The sequence below is a fragment of the Typopeltis vanoorti genome, chromosome 24 (assembly GCF_054136105.1).
Source record: "Typopeltis vanoorti isolate ZY-2024b chromosome 24, IOZ_Tvanoo_1.0, whole genome shotgun sequence".
Lineage (NCBI taxonomy): Eukaryota > Metazoa > Arthropoda > Arachnida > Uropygi > Thelyphonidae > Typopeltis > Typopeltis vanoorti.
Genome location: NC_143572.1, coordinates 36,868,010 through 36,887,258, shown reverse-complemented (window position 1 = coordinate 36,887,258; position 19,249 = coordinate 36,868,010). Strand labels below are relative to the sequence as shown.

The following is a 19,249-nucleotide window of genomic DNA, read 5'->3' as shown; positions in this document are numbered from 1 at the left end:
ACATACCATAACTGGTCTCCCCAGTCAAAATCTTCCCTTACCCAAATGCAGTCACATAAATGCACTAATTATGAGGGAGGACAACATTCAACTTGCTCTGAGCATGCCAACAGTGGAAGGATGAAAAGAAGATTCAAAAGATTAAGACTGAGCAGAACATACTGTTTTTGGATGCAAGAGGAGGTATACCAAGTTTTGACAGAAACTGCAACAATTCATGCAACATTATAGGAAGTTATGTATGTTTTGTAGTTCTATCCAAATTCCAGATTTTGTGAGAATTTGCTTTTATCAGTTTTGGATTTTTCTTTTTTAGGGTGGACATCCTCTGTTCATCTCTTCCTTCTCAGAAAAAATATATTTAAGATGACAGTGTTGATGTCACATTGCAGTTACCACCCCTCTTGCTTTACTGGGGATTTAAATGGACACAGCATTCTGTGGGGGTAGTGCCCGCACAAACATCAGAGGAGGAGTCGTTAAGTGTATGCTTGAAAACAGTAATCTCTCCTTTTTGAACACAAGAAACAACACCTTCAATATGTGTACCCAAAGCTTTGCTGCAATCAACTTACTATCCCTTTTTCCACTATTTAAGTGGGAAACTAATGACAATTTGGAATCAATCACCTTCTTGTGATATCCACTTTTCAGCCATGCATTACATCACAGTGGAAAATTGAGCAAGCTGACTGCTCCACCTTTTCCTCATTAGCAGAATTCTTTTCTATTTCTATGGCGGTCATCTCATCTATTATCGATGTAGTGAATCGTGTAACAGGCTGTTATACAAGCTGTTACAACTACAATTACTAAAGCACTAGTCGGTTTCCATGCATTTCTGAGCCATGTTGTCAGAATGACTATTGCACAGCAACCAGGGAAGCTCAGAAGAAAGCACGGGGGGGGGGGGGGTATCTTCTGCAGATACCCCACAACAACAAACCTCATTGCTTTCAAATGTGCTTGAGAAAGACAAATCTGTCATCAGTGCCAAAAAGAATCTTGAATCCAGTACATTATTCCATTATGAGAGCAGCCAACAGTAAAGAAGTCTGGGACAAAATGAAAGACAGATACACTACCCACCTGTTCCCCTTCCTAGAACATAATGGTTGTACAGTTCCCAACCCAACAGCAATTGCTAACACACTCTGGAAGATTTTTGCTAACACATCAGCAGCATCTTTCTATCACCATGAATTCCTTGTTTGAAAAATGCCAAGCAGAAAAATAAGAAATTCTGTTTTCTTCAAATGGCACCGAAGAATATATAAGGCCATTCGAGAAAGAAGAAATAAGTTTTAAATGGCACGCAACTGCTGTTGGACCAGACGACATCTACTGAAATGGTAAAACATCTTTTGCTATCATCATCTGTGGGTCAACTATTGCACCTTTTCAACATAATTTTCTGTGAGAACATGTTTTCAGATCTTTGACTAAAGGCTTATTAATATGTTAATAAGAGCCCTAGAAATAAGACAGAAAACAAAAGTCACTGACTTCATAAGAACAGCAAAATACCTAAAAAGGAAATAGACAGGACACTTCATGAGAAAAAAGATGATACATGGGATAAACTCACCGCTTACTAAACCTAGAGAGGGAAAGAGAAGTAGAGGTCAGATGGAGAGATGAACTTACTCTAACAGCAGGACCAACCTGGTCGAGAACAGCCCAAAATAAAGTTGAATGGAATAACATGGGGGAGGCCTTTGCCCAGCAGTGGGATTCTACAGGCTGACAACAACAATTATTAATATTGCCTTTCCTAAACCAAGAAAGGAACAAAATGACTCATAAACTATTAACCAGTTTCTCTGACCAGCTGCTTGTGCAAGAGTCATCTTTTATGGTTTCTGGAGAGAAACAGCCTTTTTTTCAGGACACAATCAGGCTTCTGTAAATATCATTCAACAACCAATCACCTAGTTCTACTGGAAATGCCCATTACAGATGCCTTCCTAAAGTGTGAGCACTTAGTATCAGTCTTCTTTGATTTGGAAAAAGCATATTACACTGCTTGGAGATTTGGAATACTGAAAGACCTAATGTTGAAAGAATTTGATTCTGTAATGTTTACCTACTCTCCTACAGTAAAGCAGTGAATTTTGTTATAGTGTCTGCAACTGTTACAACTGCAATACCAAAATTATTGAGTGGGACTAAACTATAGTGGAATTGTGGATGTATAGCAACCAAGAAGGCTCAAAACAAAGCTTGGGACATCTTTCAGACACTTTGTCTCAAGAAATTTAATTGCCTTTCTTGTGAGCAAACACAATACATCTACTGTAAGAACCAAAAGGAATCTGGGATCCAATTTACATCTTTGAGAATCAAATCAGCCAACACCAAAGTAGGCTGGGATAAGATCTAGAAAATGAAATGCAAGTATAACACCTAACTTACTATCTCTCCCGGAATACAATTATGGGTCAGGATTATTCAATTTCTGTTCTTAAAACATTTACAGACCTTCCTTTTGAAGAGAGTTGTGTCAAAACATTGGCAACAGTTCCTAAACTCAGAAAAACAGATTGAAAATTTTGAGTAGCTCCTCTTACTATTGACCAAATCTTCTCTTGCAAAATTCAATTAAAGCCAAGCTAGAACAGATTCACTATCAGTTCTTAGGTGAAAAATCACTCGCCACTGATACCAGCCAGCTCTGTATCCACATCGCGTCAATGGCATATGACTCAGTCGAGACCAAGAACAAAATTTATAACATTATCCTCAACTTTCACACCGAAGTTAAAATACACTGAAGGACAACATCACCAAACGAATGGCAAAATCTACTTTTGACTGCAGAAAAATCATCAGAAACCACCACTTCGGACCTACAAACAAAAAAAAGGACGGGATGACTTTTCCATGACTGGTGAAAGTAACCCATGACATGCCAGCATATGCATCAGAACTAATGGTGGTTGTGTGAACAACCTCAAAGTCAGTTCTACCAATCACATATATAAGCCAGGACTGACCTTATCTTTACCTTGTGTGAACAAGGCTGACAATTTCACAAACAACTGGAAGAAAAACAAAGAGAAACATTGTACATCAACCACAAAAAAGGAATAGTGCAAAAATCAAGCAGTGTTAACAGCCAACTTGAAAAACAAGGTACAAGTACTGCATAGGGAATGTGTATGACCCATGTGGTCAACAAAAAAAATCCCAGAGATTTTCAGATCCAATTTACAAATATACGAATATACATGGTCTCTGCTCCAATCTCAACAGTGCCCACTTCCATCTCCAGTTTGCAAAACCTCACCTGCTTTTCCTAACAGAATTTCAGACACTCAAAGCCCTATTCTTCTGAATTTCGCTAAATACACTAAGATTCCTTTTGGCCCACTGGCAGTGTTTGTGCTTACATTTGCTCTGAAATACCATGCTAGAGAGCATCATTATTATTATACAGGCATCTTCATAGAGTCCAAAGATTCATCACTGGAGACCCAGACCATCCACGGACTCTGTCATATCTCTTCTTGAACCCATTAACTGACAAAGTGCTAACAACTGTCAGGCAACCCATTCCATTCATTCACAACTCTCTAAGAAAAAAATCAAGTCCTCACACCCCCTACTGACTTTTACTCAAATTCCAGGGGTGACCTCTTGTTCTGTCTCCTCTAGCCAAGTGTTGAAACATTTCCTCTGCATCAATCCTAAAAAGCCATTTAAGTAACTTAAATGCTTTCATCATATCCCCTCTTTTTCACTATCAACCAACTTCTGCTGTCCACAGACCACTCACCATCTGGTTACTCGCTTCTGAATCCTCTCCACAACTTCCTTATCCCCCCCCCCCCCCAAGAAACCCAGGAGACTAGACATAAGCACAGAAATGTGGACATATCAAGGCCTTATAAAGAGGAAAGCAACTTCCTTATCTCTACTAGTTGTGTGTTCTTCAACAGGCAAGATATCTTATGAGCTACCTTAGCAATATGTCCTCTCAACTTCAACTCTCTTTCTCTCTCTCTCTCTCTCGCTCTCTCTCTCTCTCTCTCTCACCACTCCTAAATCCCTAGTTTCATCTATTTCCTGGAGTACTGTTCTATCAATGTCATACATAGGTTGTATACTGTTTATCCCAAATTGTATAACTTTACATTTCTCGTATGATTCTGTTACACATTTCTCAACCCTGCTTTATCTTTTTTTTTTTTTTTCCTCTACTTAATTTAAACTTTGTGAACCGTCATAAATGGTCGACTGCCTTAACTATCAACTACCATTACAAGGGTGGTCTGAAAAGTTCTTGGCCTTGACCATACATGGCAACACTATTGGCAAGATTTTTTTTTTCCTAAGTTATTATTATTATTATTGTTCCGGGAAACTCCAAGGAGTCAACAGACTCATCGAGGGAGGCCCTAACATCATGTCAAGAACAACTATTCAACATTCACACAGTATCTATCATACCTTGCCTTGAACTCATTCACGGTCGTAGCACCCACAACAGACTCTGGAAGCTTATTCCACTCATTTACCACTCTCCAAGTAAAGAACCTAGCTCTAACACCCTTGTCAACCACGCTCTTGCCCAGCTTCCATGCATGGCCCCTAGTCCTCCCACCACCAGTCATATTTTCAAAAATATCTTCTGGATCAATCTTATAAAAACCCTTCAGTAATTTGAATGTCTCAATCATATCACCCCTCCTTCGCCTATCGTCCAATTTCTGCAACCCACAAATCTTCAACCTATTCTCATAAGGTTCATTCCACAGACCTGCTATCATCTTGGTCACTCGTCTCTGGACCCTCTCCACTTCCTCCCCATCACAAAGAAACCCTGGTGCCCATAGCTGGGCACAGAAGTCCAGATGGGGTCTTATCAAGGCTCGATACAGAGGAACAACAACTTGTTCGTCTCTGCATGTTAAAGTAAAAAGGAAAAGTTGGTACATCTTTCATAAGCATCCGTGAAATTGCAAGTCATTCTATCAAGTAGTTTGTTTTATACAGCTGTCTGAAGCAAAAGTGTTGTCTGTATCCCTTGAAATGGATAAAATTGAGTATCATGCAGTTATAAAATTCTTTGTAAAAGATGGTTTAATGGCAAAAGAAATTCATTAGAAGTTCATAAAAGTTTATCGGCACTCTTATTCTTCGTTTTCGACAATTAAGAAATGGGCTGCTGAGTTTAATTTTGGCCATACCAGCCTTGGAGATGATCCACATAAAGGAGGTCCAAAAAGTGTAACAACACCAGAAATTATTGATCAAGTGCACGATATGGTCTGGATGACTGGCGAGTCAAAGTGCATGAAATTGCTGAGACTACAGGCATTTCAAAAGAACGTGTGGGATATATTTTGCATGAAGAATTGCAAATGAAAAAGCTTTGCGCAAGATGGGTACCATGCTTGCACACAGCAGATCAAAAATGCACTCGCATGTAAATTTTGAACAGTGCTTGGAGCATTTTAACAAGAATAAAACTGATTTTGTGTCGATTTATTACTATGGATGAGACTTGGATTCACCATTACACACCAGAATCCAAACAGCAGTTAAAACTGGATAGAAGCTGGTTGTTCAGCACCAAAGAAGACAAAGTAGGTTCCATCAGCAGAAAAGGTCAAGGCATCAGTGTTTTGGGATGCATTTTGTTTATTAATTATCATGAAAAGTGTAAAACAATAACCAGGGAATATTATTCTGATCTTTTAACCAGACTAGACAAAAAAATTCATGAGAAAAGACCTGGTTTGCAGAAGAAAAAATCATTTTTCATCAGGACAACGCACCTGCATACAGAGGTGTTTTGGCATTGGGAAAATTAAAGGATCTGCACTATGAATTGTTGGAACATCCACCCTATTCTCCAGATTTCGCTCCCTCTGACTTTTATCTGTTCCCAAAACTAAAACTCTTCCTCAGTGGTCAGCGTTTTTCTTCCAATCAAGAGGTGATTGCAGCTGTAGAGGGTTATTTTGCAGATCTTACTGAGAACCACTACAAGAACGGAATAATGGCACTGGAGCATCACTGGAATAAATGTATTAGTCGTCAGGGAGATTATGTTGAAGAATAAAAATAATTTTGAAATTATAAATTCGTGTTTTCATTGCTAGCTGAGAACTTTTCAGACCACCCTCATATTTCTTTCTACTAGATCTTATGTTCTCATGCTGTATAGTCCAACAAATTTATTTTTTTTTATGAATGCTCCAGTTAGACTATGTATTGAGTGTAAGATTATAAGATTTTAAACTAAAGACCAAGCAGATATTGTAAGCATTCCCTGCTTTTGTTAATCTCTACCTTTAATTAGTTGTGGCTTGATTATTGATGACTTAAACTTTATCTTATGCAGGTTCAAAATTATCAGGATAGTGCTTGACAGAATCAGTCCAATGTGTTGTTTATAAACCATTTAATTAAATCAAAAAAGAATATCCATGTTAACATACACACACAATTGCACTACCAGCCTTTGTCAATTTCAATTCTTCCTGATTCAGACTTAGTTTCTTCCCTTAAAGTTAAATCGCAATCTAGAATATCCTGCTAGTCATACATACACTAACTGGAAATAAAGCATACCTTAGGCAAGATTAATTCAATATTAAATTACATTATCCAGTTCAGTACTCTTACAATAATTAATTATACACAGTTGAGATTAAGACACACCTTTAGTGAGCTTATTTTAATTGTTAACGTACACACTCTTATTGTACCCATAATAAACAGGATTAAAATCTTATAATCTCGCACTCAATACATAATCTAACTGGAGCAGTCACAAAACAAATAAATTTCTGAGCAAGAACATACACACTTGATGTATGTTCTTACTCAGAAATATCACATATGTATGTACTTACAATTCTCATTCAGCACTGCCTTTTACATGAATCTTTTGTTCACATGAAAGTGCTCCTTTTTATCTTTCTTTCCTTCAACTGGCTTGTTCTTGATTTCCTGCCAAATTTCTTCTTTGTCTGAGTCTTCAGTTATTCTATGCCCTTTAGGATCCTTCACATAGCAATGTGCAACTCTTTCCTAGTGAGATGTCCTGACAATCAACACAATACTTTTCATGGTGGCAGACCCATGTAATAACTTAACCAGATAAGAGAATCCTCAGACCTATGATGCTTTTCTTTTGATTACTGATGGACCTCATGTTGTGTCAGACCCAGGCAAGAGAAGTTTGAGAAACCTAAGACAAAGTTCTTCTCGACGTTTCACCTTATAAAGGCTCAGACTTCTGTAGTATGCATGTTGCATCTCTTGAAACTTCCATGTATGGTCATTTATGGACATCCGAACATGATGATGTCATACTTCACGTGTCTTTTGAAATTACCATATATATATACATGGGTTAACAGCATTACATAATGACGTCATATACCACATTATTTTAACAAAGACTTGTGGTTAAGTTATTACACAGACAAAATTAACATTTCTCCAAGTGCAATCTCCTTAGAAAAACATAATAAAGTTACAATGTAACATATCATGAGAGATTTTGCATCCCCATATTAAACTGACACCCATATTTTTTGTCTATTTAAATTATTATCCTGCAAGCTCTCTACATCATCATAATTAATTAACCATTACTCTACCTAATTTTGCATCATTGGCAAACAACTGCTAATTTGTACATAAATGATATAGGAAATAACCTTTCAGGTTATTTCCTATATCATTTATGTACAATTAAACAGTAGTGGTCCTAGCACCGAACTTTGCAGCACACCACTAGTCACCAGCTTTTGTCTGGATTGTGCTCCTCCATATATCACTTTTTGATATCTGTCCAGCAGCCACCCTCTTATCCACATAACCAGGATCATATCTATCCCCATTTGTTCTAATTTGTGCAACAGAGTTCCATGCAGTACTCTGTCAAATGCCTTTGTAAAATCATTGTGTAGCCATTTCCCTTTATACAACTTAGCTATTATAAATTTTTTTTTTTTTTTTTTTTAAAAAAAAAAAAAAAGGTTTTTTTTAAAAGCAATGTTGCCCTTCATAGATTATCATATTCTCATCCACCCATTCATGAATTCTCTTTTCGACCAATTTTTCCATTACTTTCATCACTGCTCCTGAGATTCTGATTGGTCTCTAATTTGCTGCTGCAGCCTTAGAACCTCCCTTATGCAAGGGAATTATTTTGCCATCTTTCCACTCCCTTGGAACGCTACCATAGCTGACTTAAATTAAATAGCCAGTTCCCTTACACATTCCTGCAAAATGCAAGCCGATATCCCATCTGATCCCCAGCTGTATTTACATTGAGATTCTGCAATATCCTAAGAACCTCCAGTTCAGTTTCAATGATATACTCTTGCAAAATGGTCACTCAGTAACTCAACTGTTTTATTTGTTTCTGTCACCTGGTTACCATCAGCACTTATTAAGGTTACCCTTCCATAGGCATTCTTCCTCTTTTGCCACATAGCGATAGAACTCTTTGGGATTTCCTTTTGCCTACTAGGCTAGATTCTTCTCATAATCTGATTTTGCCTTCCACCATACTGGTCACCTTACTGCCTGACCCCCTGTACTGTTCATGACTCTGGTCACATTTCTCCTTATATATCCTCCACAGCATTTTTTTTTCTGATGCTCATGCTTAATAATATTACTCATCCATGTAACTTCTACCTGATTAACCTTCCTTACCTTAGGTATACAATTTAATATACCTCCCTCTAGATACCCTCAACTATCTCCCATTCACTATCAACATTCTTCCCTTGTAGGGTTTTATGCAGTGGCACAGCTTCAAGCTTCCTACAAAGCTTGTCATAATCACCTGCCTTGTGGTTCCATATATATCACATTCTTGACAGAATGCTACTCAATTTTTTACAATCTCCCAAGTAACAACTGAATGTTCACTTTTCCCATTCGAAGGAAATGTAGCTACCTTAGTTATGGATAGCTCTTCTGATCCCATGACCAGGTCCAGTAGTCTTGTACCTCGAGTCCCCTCCATCACATGCTGCCTGAAGTAATTATCTCTCAATTGGTGTATAAATTCCATTTCCTTAGTGCGTGTGATCTCTCATCCTTCCAATCTGTAGCTCCATAGTTGAAGTCCTATGTAATAATCACTCAACTTGCTCTCATTATACTAATTTGCTGATACTGTCTTCCAGATTATCCCTGGACCCCCCCCCCGGGCCTATTTCACATTTTCAGACTGTTTCAAATGAACAACCCATCTCGCCTGTCTCATATTCTTTTTGGATGCAATTCATCTGCTGTCATCAACAGTACCCCTCCCCCATATCCTGTCTTTCCTGAAAATATTAAACCCTACACATTCTATCCCCGTAACTACATCTGCAGTTAGCCAACTCTCACTAATGCCTATGACTTTTGGCAAGGTTGCACTGACAAATGCCAAAAACTTCTCCCTCTTGTTCCTGATACTTCTGGTATTAATATACAGAAACTGCAGCATCCCTTTAGGCTCACGACAACCTTTACTTCCTGAATTGACTATCTTATTCAATATTGTAATTCAGTGTTGGTCCTTCTCACTCACCTCACGAATACTTTCACACATATTTACATGCATCCACCCTAATTGCTTAAGTTTTCCTGAATTTGCAGTTCAGCATGCTTAGTGAACAAAGCTCTCTCCAGGTGCCTAACTAAAACCATTTAGATGCAGTCTGTCAGCATTATACAAATACTTCTTTCCATCAAACACAAGCCATAGCTCCACAAACTCTACACAGTCTTACCATAAATACTGTTACAACTTCCTCACACCCCCTCTGCTCACAAATCGTGCAAGCCTGGTTCTGTTAATGGCACTGTACACAGCTAATATTTGCATGTTTATCGATAGAGAGAGAGAGTTGTTGAGTTGTTTAGCTGTACTGGTTAACATTCAGTGGGGAGATTATGAGAACCGTGTAGCTGTAATAGCACTTTACAAGGTTGGAATTCAGTTACCTGTTATTTTCAACTTGCTAAAAACACTTGATCATTAGGATGTTTGTGTATCAGACTGTTAACCATTATGATATAGAAGATATATCTGACTGCCAAAGAACAGGTCGACCACTCTGAATTATGCTGAACCAGCTTATGAGGACTGTGAAGGCATGCCTCCACCGTAATCCTGTGAGAACGCAGTGTGGTCACACTGTGTTCAAGTGATGTCGTGAGAGATGAGCGTTTCACAGAGAACAATGCCACGTGTAATAACTGATATCCTGGGGGTGAGAGCCTATCGTCATCCTATTTGGACACTTTCTAACATCACAACTTATGTGATAGAGGATGACAAAATCAAAGGCACTTCTCTGGTGTTACATGAGCAACAGGCACAGAGATATCCTCTTCACAGATAAGAAGAGTTGTTTAACTGCTAAAACAATCAGGTATATGCCCCAGATGGCCACACAGCACATGCGATTGTACCCAGGATTCAGAACATCACCCCATGTCATTGATAGTTTGGTGGGGGGGATGACCTATGGTAGGCAGTTGACCTTCCAACAGAACTCAGCTCCTGCACATAAGGCAGGCACCACACACAGTGGTTGGAGGTGAATGTGCCTGACCACATATCACCATCTGATAGGCTATCCGGAAGTCCAAATTTGAATCCATTGGATTTCAAAATTGTGGTTGGGACTTGAGAGATTAGCCTGCAACGAACGACACTCCAGCATCGCCAACCTGAAGGTGAATTTAGAGTGAGCAGTGGCATCATTTCTTTTGGATGTTTGATATGAGGACACATTTCAATGGCAGCATTAATATGTCCTCACAGACTTTGGGTGCCTGAAGGCAAAAGGGAGACATTTCAAGTATTGAGTACTGCTATATGCACATTGTATTTACTAATACTATGATTTACTAATAGATTAAAAGTACATGTGCTGTTCAAGTTTGTAACAGTATTTATAGTTGACTAGGTACATCATTCCTTCTTCACAACCTGTGTATTGAGTTGTTTGCTTTCATTGCCCTACTCCTGAATTCACCCCTATCATAGCATGGCAGGAGACTTACAATCTTCACCTTCTCGCTTTTCATTTTTTGCTTCATCTAACAACTCCTTCATATCCTCCCTCATAGAATACTTCTCACCTCTCAGATCACTAGTGCTAACCAAGACAGTTCTGTTGCCTTTCCTTTTTGCACCAGGGAAACATGATTTTGTTATACTTTCTTTAAGTTCTCTTCTGTCATAAAGTCACCTGTACATAATTTTCTCCTTACCTTATTTTTCTCATTTGTTGATGTGATCTCTCTTTTTACCACTGCTAATCTCTTGCCACTTCTGCAACTTTTTCCTGTGAAGGATGTAATCTATTTCCTTATTTAGGTATATTTCATGCAACTGTATTTTCCCTACCACATATTGAATATTAATTTCAACGTTTTCCACCAATAATATCTACTCTGCTAACATTCACTTCATTCTCACCACCTAACTGGCACTCACTGTCGAAATACTTAATACACACTTGTTCAACTGTTTCACTCTCTTTCCATAAATCTTTTAATTTTTGCAATGAATACATCTCGCACATGCACTGTACAAAATCATGGAAATTCAAATCACCCAACAATGTCGTCTTTGCTGTCATTATTCTACCATGCATTGGCACCATACCAAGAATATCATACTTAATTGTCCTCCAAATCAATCTGTTAGCTGTCAAGACTCCGACATTATCAGATATTATATTTCTGTCTTCTAAGGCACTATTTACTGTATCTATCCAATTATATCTTGATCTTTCTCTGGGTCTTTTTCTGCTAACCTGGCAGAGAAACACGTTTTGCTAATCTTTCCTCTTCCATTCTGTTTAAGTGACCATACCACCTGAGATTAGCGCTGCTAACGCATTCCTGGATGCTAACAATGTTAAGTTCTTTCCTAATATCCTCATTTTTTAATATGATATTGCCACTAATGCCATCAGGGCTCTCATATCTGTGTTCTCTAGTCTTTGGTCAAGTGTTTTATTTCTAACCCATCTCTCAGATGCATAAAGTAAAATTGGTTTGAACACTGTCTTGTATACAGCTAATTTAGTGTTTTGACTAACTTCTCTCTTGAAAGTTTATTTTTTCACTTGGTTAGAGTATAATAAAATTAGTTTAATCCTTTATCCAAGTGTGAGCAAACAAAGTTTGCGCCTGAAGTATCTTCAGGACTAGGGTAAAGTGATACAACACCAGGGCAACTCGTTGCAAAGGTGGAGAAAGCTACCAACAAACTCAGTATCTCCTATAATGCAAAACACATCTCCTTGCGGATATGTCTAATGTTATGCATTAAAGGAAGGGCCACTACCCAGACTAGTTTCGACCTTTATTGAGGTCTCTTCAGTGGGAGCCAGGCCCTAGTGGAAATACCAAGCAGAAGCATTAGCAGGTCATCTCTACCTATAGGAGTTGCCAAATGGTGTGCCACCCTTTTTTAATAAATTACTCTGGATTTAGAGAAAGATGTTGAAAGTTTATTTTTTCACTTGGTTAGAGTATAATAAAATTAGTTTAATCCTTTATCCAAGTGTGAGCAAACAAAGTTTGCGCCTGAAGTATCTTCAGGACTTGTATCACTTTACCCTAGTCCTGAAGATACTTCAGGCGCAAACTTTGTTTGCTCACACTTGGATAAAGGATTAAACTAATTTTATTATACTCTAACCAAGTGAAAAAATAAACTTTCAACATCTTTCTCTAAATCCAGAGTAATTTATTAAAAAAGGGTGGCACACCATTTGGCAACTCCTATAGGTAGAGATGACCTGCTAATGCTTCTGCTTGGTATTTCCACTAGGGCCTGGCTCTCACTGAAGAGACCTCAATAAAGGTCGAAACTAGTCTGGGTAGTGGCCCTTCCTTTAATGCATAACATTAGACATATCCGCAAGGAGATGTGTTTTGCATTATAGGAGATACTGAGTTAGGAGTGTTGGTAGCTTTCTCCGCCTTTGCAACGAGTTGCCCTGGTGTTGTATCACTTTACCCTAGTCCTGAAGATACTTCAGGCGCAAACTTTGTTTGCTCACACTTGGATAAAGGATTAAACTAATTTTATTAACTTCTCTCTTATTCCATATAAATTTATTCAGTTGACTTCCTACATACCAGTTTTATTGATTCTGTTGTCTATTTCCATATTTAATTTACCATTTTCACTAAAAATCATGCCTAAGTAGCTGAAATGTTTTACTTGTTCTATAGGTTCTCCATTCGCAATGCAGTTGATATTTTCAGTGCTTCTGCCTATTTTCATTGTCTTTGTCTTATTATTATTATTCAGTTTAGTTAAAGAATTCCGGAGACTTGCACTAGATGTGTTTAGGAGTACAACATCATCTGCATAAAGCAGAGAACTAAGTTGGACATTTTAATATCTTAATATCAGACCTAATGCCACTTTCTTTCATAATGTGATTCATATAAATGATGAATAAGAGTGGAGATACTGTTCATCCTTGTCTAACCCCTGATTTTACATCAAACCATCTTCCTGTATTTCCTTCAATTATAACTGCTGACTGACAGCTTAAATATAGACTATGTATTGCTATAATGTTCCATTCACCATATAATCGCAGTGTTTTGAAAAGCTTTTCTTGGAGCACCTTGTCGTATGCCTTTTCCAGATCTACAAAACTTAAGTACAGATCCTAGTCATATTCCCACGATTTCTCAAGTTTGTCTTAAAGTGAAAATCTGATATTGACAACCCTCTATTTGGCCTGAATCTGGTTTGTTTTTCTCCAAGTTTCTCTTCCACAATCTTTCTCAACCTCTTTTCAGTCATGCCTGCATAAATCTTACCTGGAACAGTTAGTAGAGAAATTACTCTGTGATTTTCATTCAGCTTTATTCCTTTTTTTTTTTTTAGAGATGGGTACTGTGAGAGCTTTATTCCAATATCATTATTGGAATAGCGCTCTCATTCCCATATCATTAGGAACTCGACCTTCTGATTTATTCAGTGTAGGCACTGCAAAACATTTACACCTTTATATTTGAGCAATTCTGGTCAGATATCATCTACTCCAGCTGCCTTTCCACATTTCAAGTTTTTGATGGCTTTTTATATCTCAAGTATCGATATGTACTCCTCTTTGCATTTCTCTTGAACATTTTCTAGTATGGTTCTGTCACTGCTTGGTTTGTTTAACAGTCTTTCAGTGATTCATGCCCTGCATAAATCTTACCTAGAACACTTAGTAGAGAAATGACTCTGTGATTTTCACATTCAGCTTTATTTCTTTTTTTATTTCTTTTTTTTTTTTTTTTAGAGAGGCGTACTATGAGAGCTTTATTCCAATATCATTATTGGAATAGAGCTCTCATTTCCATATCATTCGGAATTCGACATCATTAGGAATTATGATTATAATTGTGTTGTAAGCCAGCCTGGTTGGCTGAGTTGTGGTGGTGAGCAGTAGATGGTGTTGGTGCAGATAATACAGTTTTCTGTAGTTTGTGGATTGAGTGGTGGAGTTGGAGAGTAGGTGCCCTCCCTCGATGAGTCTTTGGACTCCCTGGAGGTGTCATAATAATAAAAAGTAATTACTCCAGACTTCTAGGATATCCTTATCTTTAGTTTCATGTCACCTTTATCATCTTTGATTCCTTTTATAATACTCTTTCCTCCATTTCTAAGCTTCTTCAATAGCCTCCAGAACATTTTGCCACCTTCCTGATATTTATTTTCTATATTCTTACCTAAGTCTTCCCATGACTTTTGTTTAGCTACTTTTACACATAGCTTAGCTTGCTTGCATTTTTCTCTGTATTCTTTTAGGGGCATCTGCTGGCTTATTTGCTAGGAACTTTTGGTATGCTTTCTTATTTTCCAAGACTGTTTCTTTAACTTCTTGTGTTCATCATGATGTTCTTATTTTTCTATCCTTGCAGACATCTTCATCACACATACCTCCCTAGTTGAATCAATCAGTGTCTTCTTCAGAGTTTTCCAATAAGACTCCACGGTTTGGTTCTTGTTTCCAAACTGCAGCAGATTTTTTCAATTATGTTTTCATTGTTGAGTCTTCAATTTACCTGTAAAAACTGCTCAACATTAATTCTTTTTAAAACTTTCTTACATACTGTTCTTTTCAGCATGATATCCATTTTTATTCTGCTCAGTACTAAGTAATGGTTACTTCCAATTTCAAATCCTCTTTATACTCTTGTATTCTGAACCAGATTTATGATATCACTGTCAACAATGACACAATCAATGAGGGTTTCTTATTTCTTGTCTTCTCTCCATGTGAACTTGTGCACATCTTTATGTTGAAACATGGTGTTAGTAATGACTAGTCCATCTCCTGAGAAGAAGTCCAGTAAATACTTACCATTATTATTAGCTTTGCCCGTTTCTCCAAATTTTCCCAAAATGTTTCTATATGCCTGGTTAAATTCATTTCCTACTCTGCTGTTCAGGTCTCCAACAAGGACTACTTTTTCCATTTTCTTTATGTCAGTTGCCTGTTCTAATTGACTCAAAAAAAAATTCCTCTACTTCTTTATTAGAAGAACCTTCTTTGGGACCATAGGCACAAATAAGTTTCAATGTCCATTTCCCCATTTTGAAGTTTACCACATAATTCTCCTTGATACTGCCTTCCAATTAAGAAGTTTATCTTCATGTTTGGTATTGAATGCTATTGCTACTCCTTCCTTTCCTTGATCATTATTGCCTGAAAATGACATCCTGTACTTATTATTTGGTAACATCTCACCTGTTTTTATCTTTGTCTCTGTAATGCCAATTATGTGCACGTGGTACTTTCCAATTCTTCTGCTTGTTTGACTTCCTTGCCATTAATACTCCTTATATTGATACTTCCTATCATCATCATTTCTTCTGATGTTGGGTTTATTCTTCTTCTTCTAGATGATGAGTTGGAGTTTGTCCAGGAAAGAAAAGTACTTCTTTCAGAGTATCAGTAGTCATGTTATTATAAATTTCAAATTGACTGTAACTACAGGGTGTCCCAAAATTCATGCAAGAAGTAATTTTGATAGAAAACACAGGTTTTTAATTAAAAATTGTAATTTCTTATTGATTCATAAAGTATACATTATAGGGTTATGCATGGAATGGCATATCGGGTAAATGGCCTCTACGGCCTTGCTAGCACATACGCACTCTTTTGTCAAAATTTTCCATGACCGTTTTGCATAAAAATGGCTGAATTTCGTTGATACAGCGCTCAATTTCCTCCTTCAAGGTGTGGGTGGTCGTGGGCTTGTTGGCATAAACCTTAGACTTCAAAAAACCCCAAAGTAAAAAGTCCAACGGTGTTAAGTCACATGATCTGGGCGGCCAATTCTGATCACCAAAACGGGAAATTACACGACCAGGAAATGACTCATGCAATAATTGAATTGTTTCTCGGGCTGTATGGCATGTGGCACCGTCTTGTTGAAACCACATATCGTCCACATCCATATCTTGCAATTTAGGCACAAAAAACTGGATTATCATGTCGCGATAGTGAGCACCATTAACTGTTATTGCCTTACCAGCTGCATTTTCGAAGAAGAATGGACCGATGATGCCTCCAGCCCAAAATCCACACCAAACAGTGACACGTTGTGGATGCATTTGTTTCTCAACAATCACTCGTGGATTTTCTGAACCCCAAATGCGACAATTTTTTCGATTAAGGAAGCCATCAAGATGAAAATGAGCCTCATCGCTGAAGATGATTTTGTTTGAAAAATAAGCATCCACTTGTTGTTGTTGTTGTTCCATAATCCATTCAACGAACTCTCTTCGCTGTGTGTGGTCATTTTTAATAACCTTGAACTGTCAGCTATCACGCTGTCTTTTTTTTCTCGTTGGCAACACTTTACTACACAAATGGCACTAAGCGTGAATTTTGGGACACCCTGTAAATGCTTAGGTGATATTGGTTAAAAATAATTGAATGAGTGAAAAAATAAACGCCATCTTACAGTCACTAGAAACAAACAACAAATTAAATAATTGATTGGTTAGAAATAATTGAATAATTTTATTTAGTTGTGGATGTTCATGAAACATAGCGTCAGATATTTATGTAAATAAATAGTTATTTATGAGAAAAAAAAAAAAAACAGGATGTTTTTTCAAAAAAAAAAAATGCCTATTTTGTGGTGTGTTGTACAGAAACAGCTTATGTTTCACTAAAAACCTCTGGCTGTGCAATGGTCAAGTAATCATTCACATTTAAACTTTCTTCATGGTTTGATTTCACAATCATTTTCACTGTATATTAACATTCTTGATAATGGTTACATTTTTTTTTTTTTTTTTTTTTTTTTTTTTTTCAGTGGTTCGGAAACTGAGATCACTCCATCTATACCTAGTGATAATGGGAATGATACTGGTTCAGGTAGTTGGAAAGGAAGGAGGAGGAGTTACCATTCTTCACGTTCCAGCCGAAGAGGTACTAGAAAAAGACATTATGAATCTGGTAAGTGGTATATTGTTATTTTTATAGTTAAACCTGCCAAATGCTCCTCTATTTTCTAAGCAAAGACAGAATCATTTGCATACAGTGACTGCTTTATCAGTTTTACCAAATAAAATCTTTGTACAACAGATATTCGAGTGTCAACTATTATGATTTATTAGTTATCCAAACTAAAAAAGAATAACAATTTTATCAGAAATGATAGTTTCATTATTAGTTTCCGAAAGCATCACTTCTATTGATGTTTTAGCATTCCCCCCACACACACACAAGTGCCCATTCTTGTGTTCATCTAAAAAAAAAAAAAAAAAAAAAATGTATAATTTATATTACAAGGTAGGTTCCAAAAGTTTCCGGCCTGACATATAAAATTCATGTCAATTTTAAAACTCTGTGTATGACAGATAGCACCATCTATGGTGAGGTTAGTGTAACAACTCTCTACCTGTATCATTTAGTTGGAGGTACTCGTTTGACTAACACATGGCACATTAAGTGGCATGCTAAAAATTGATTACCGTGCTGCGAAGCTTTTCACCAAAGAAGGACTTTCTCCAAGTCCTTCTTTGGTGTTATCAAACAGTGATGGGATGGTGTTTGTGGGAAAGCTTCTCCTTCATATTCCACTATGAAGGAATGGATTATACAATTTTACCCTGGAAAAGAGAGAGAGTATTGTAGTAAAGGGAGATTATGTTGAAAAGTGATACAGTTGTTTTCTTTCTAATACCTCTAAAAGTTAGTCAGGCCAGAAACTTTTGGAACTACCCTTGTATATTTCTTTAAGTGTGTTTTTTGTTCAAAACATGTGAAGATTGATGTAATTTTTTTTTTATTATTATTAATTCATTTGGTCTTTTGATATGTTATAATATTTGATTTTTACTTGGAGTAACAGTGTTTTAATTTGTAAAAAAAAAAATAGCTTTCATTTTTAAATTATATTTAAGTGTGTGTGTGTTACCAAATAAAGTATATAATTCAATCATTTTATAGAATAATTACAGGATTAAAGTATATAGTTATAATATATATAAAAAAATATTGGTTGGCAAAATGTTGCAAATGGTCCATTGAATGCAAATGAATAACATAATAATAAAAATAATATGTCAATGTAAATCATGTGAAAAGAAGCAGGCATTTGTTAATTTATTTTTCCATGATGAACTGTAATGGCATTCAAATTACAAACATTTACACATCAACATTTTGTAGTGTGACATCTTTGCTTACATATACATTTCACAAAACCCTGACCTGTATCATTTAATTGTGCTATACCATTCAAAGAGGCACCTTTTTTCTGGTGGTACTTCATAAGCAACAAGTTTTTCACCACAAACACCAGATTGTGACCTTATGCATAATTCCATTATAATTCCATTTCTGGTGTTCGATTTATAAAAATCATCCTCAGCTTTTTCAAGTACAATAGTTGTAGTTGTTGTAGAAATTTTGAAATTTGTTTCTTAATGGTTTATTTAATCCTGAAAATTATTTTCATTTCAAATGCTTTTCAAAGCTTTACTTCTTGAATTTTTATACTCACAGTTTTAAAATAGTAGGGTTAACTTTAGTGCAATGCCAAACATTGTTTCATAGGGAATCCTTTTAATTCCTGAGAAGTAGGATTTGTTTTTCATAAAATGGATGAATGACAGTACCTTACTCCATTTACTTGCAGTATATTTTCAGTATCCTGAATTGCTCTTTTCATGTTACACTGATTTTGGCAGTTCTTTGGTTTTCGTGTATAGTTTTCCAATCTA

The 19,249-nt window shown here is 36.8% G+C and overlaps 1 protein-coding gene across 1 annotated transcript in view; it reads left to right on the top strand.

Moving 5' to 3' along the window:
- LOC150093110 (uncharacterized) overlaps positions 1 to 19,249 on the top strand; it is a 532,180-nt gene that overhangs the window by 446,068 nt on the left and 66,863 nt on the right. Inside the window, exon 19 of the mRNA XM_090414155.1 lies at positions 17,335 to 17,477. Coding sequence (XP_090270281.1) covers positions 17,335 to 17,477 — 143 coding nt within the window. The remainder of the gene's footprint in view (positions 1 to 17,334; positions 17,478 to 19,249) is intronic.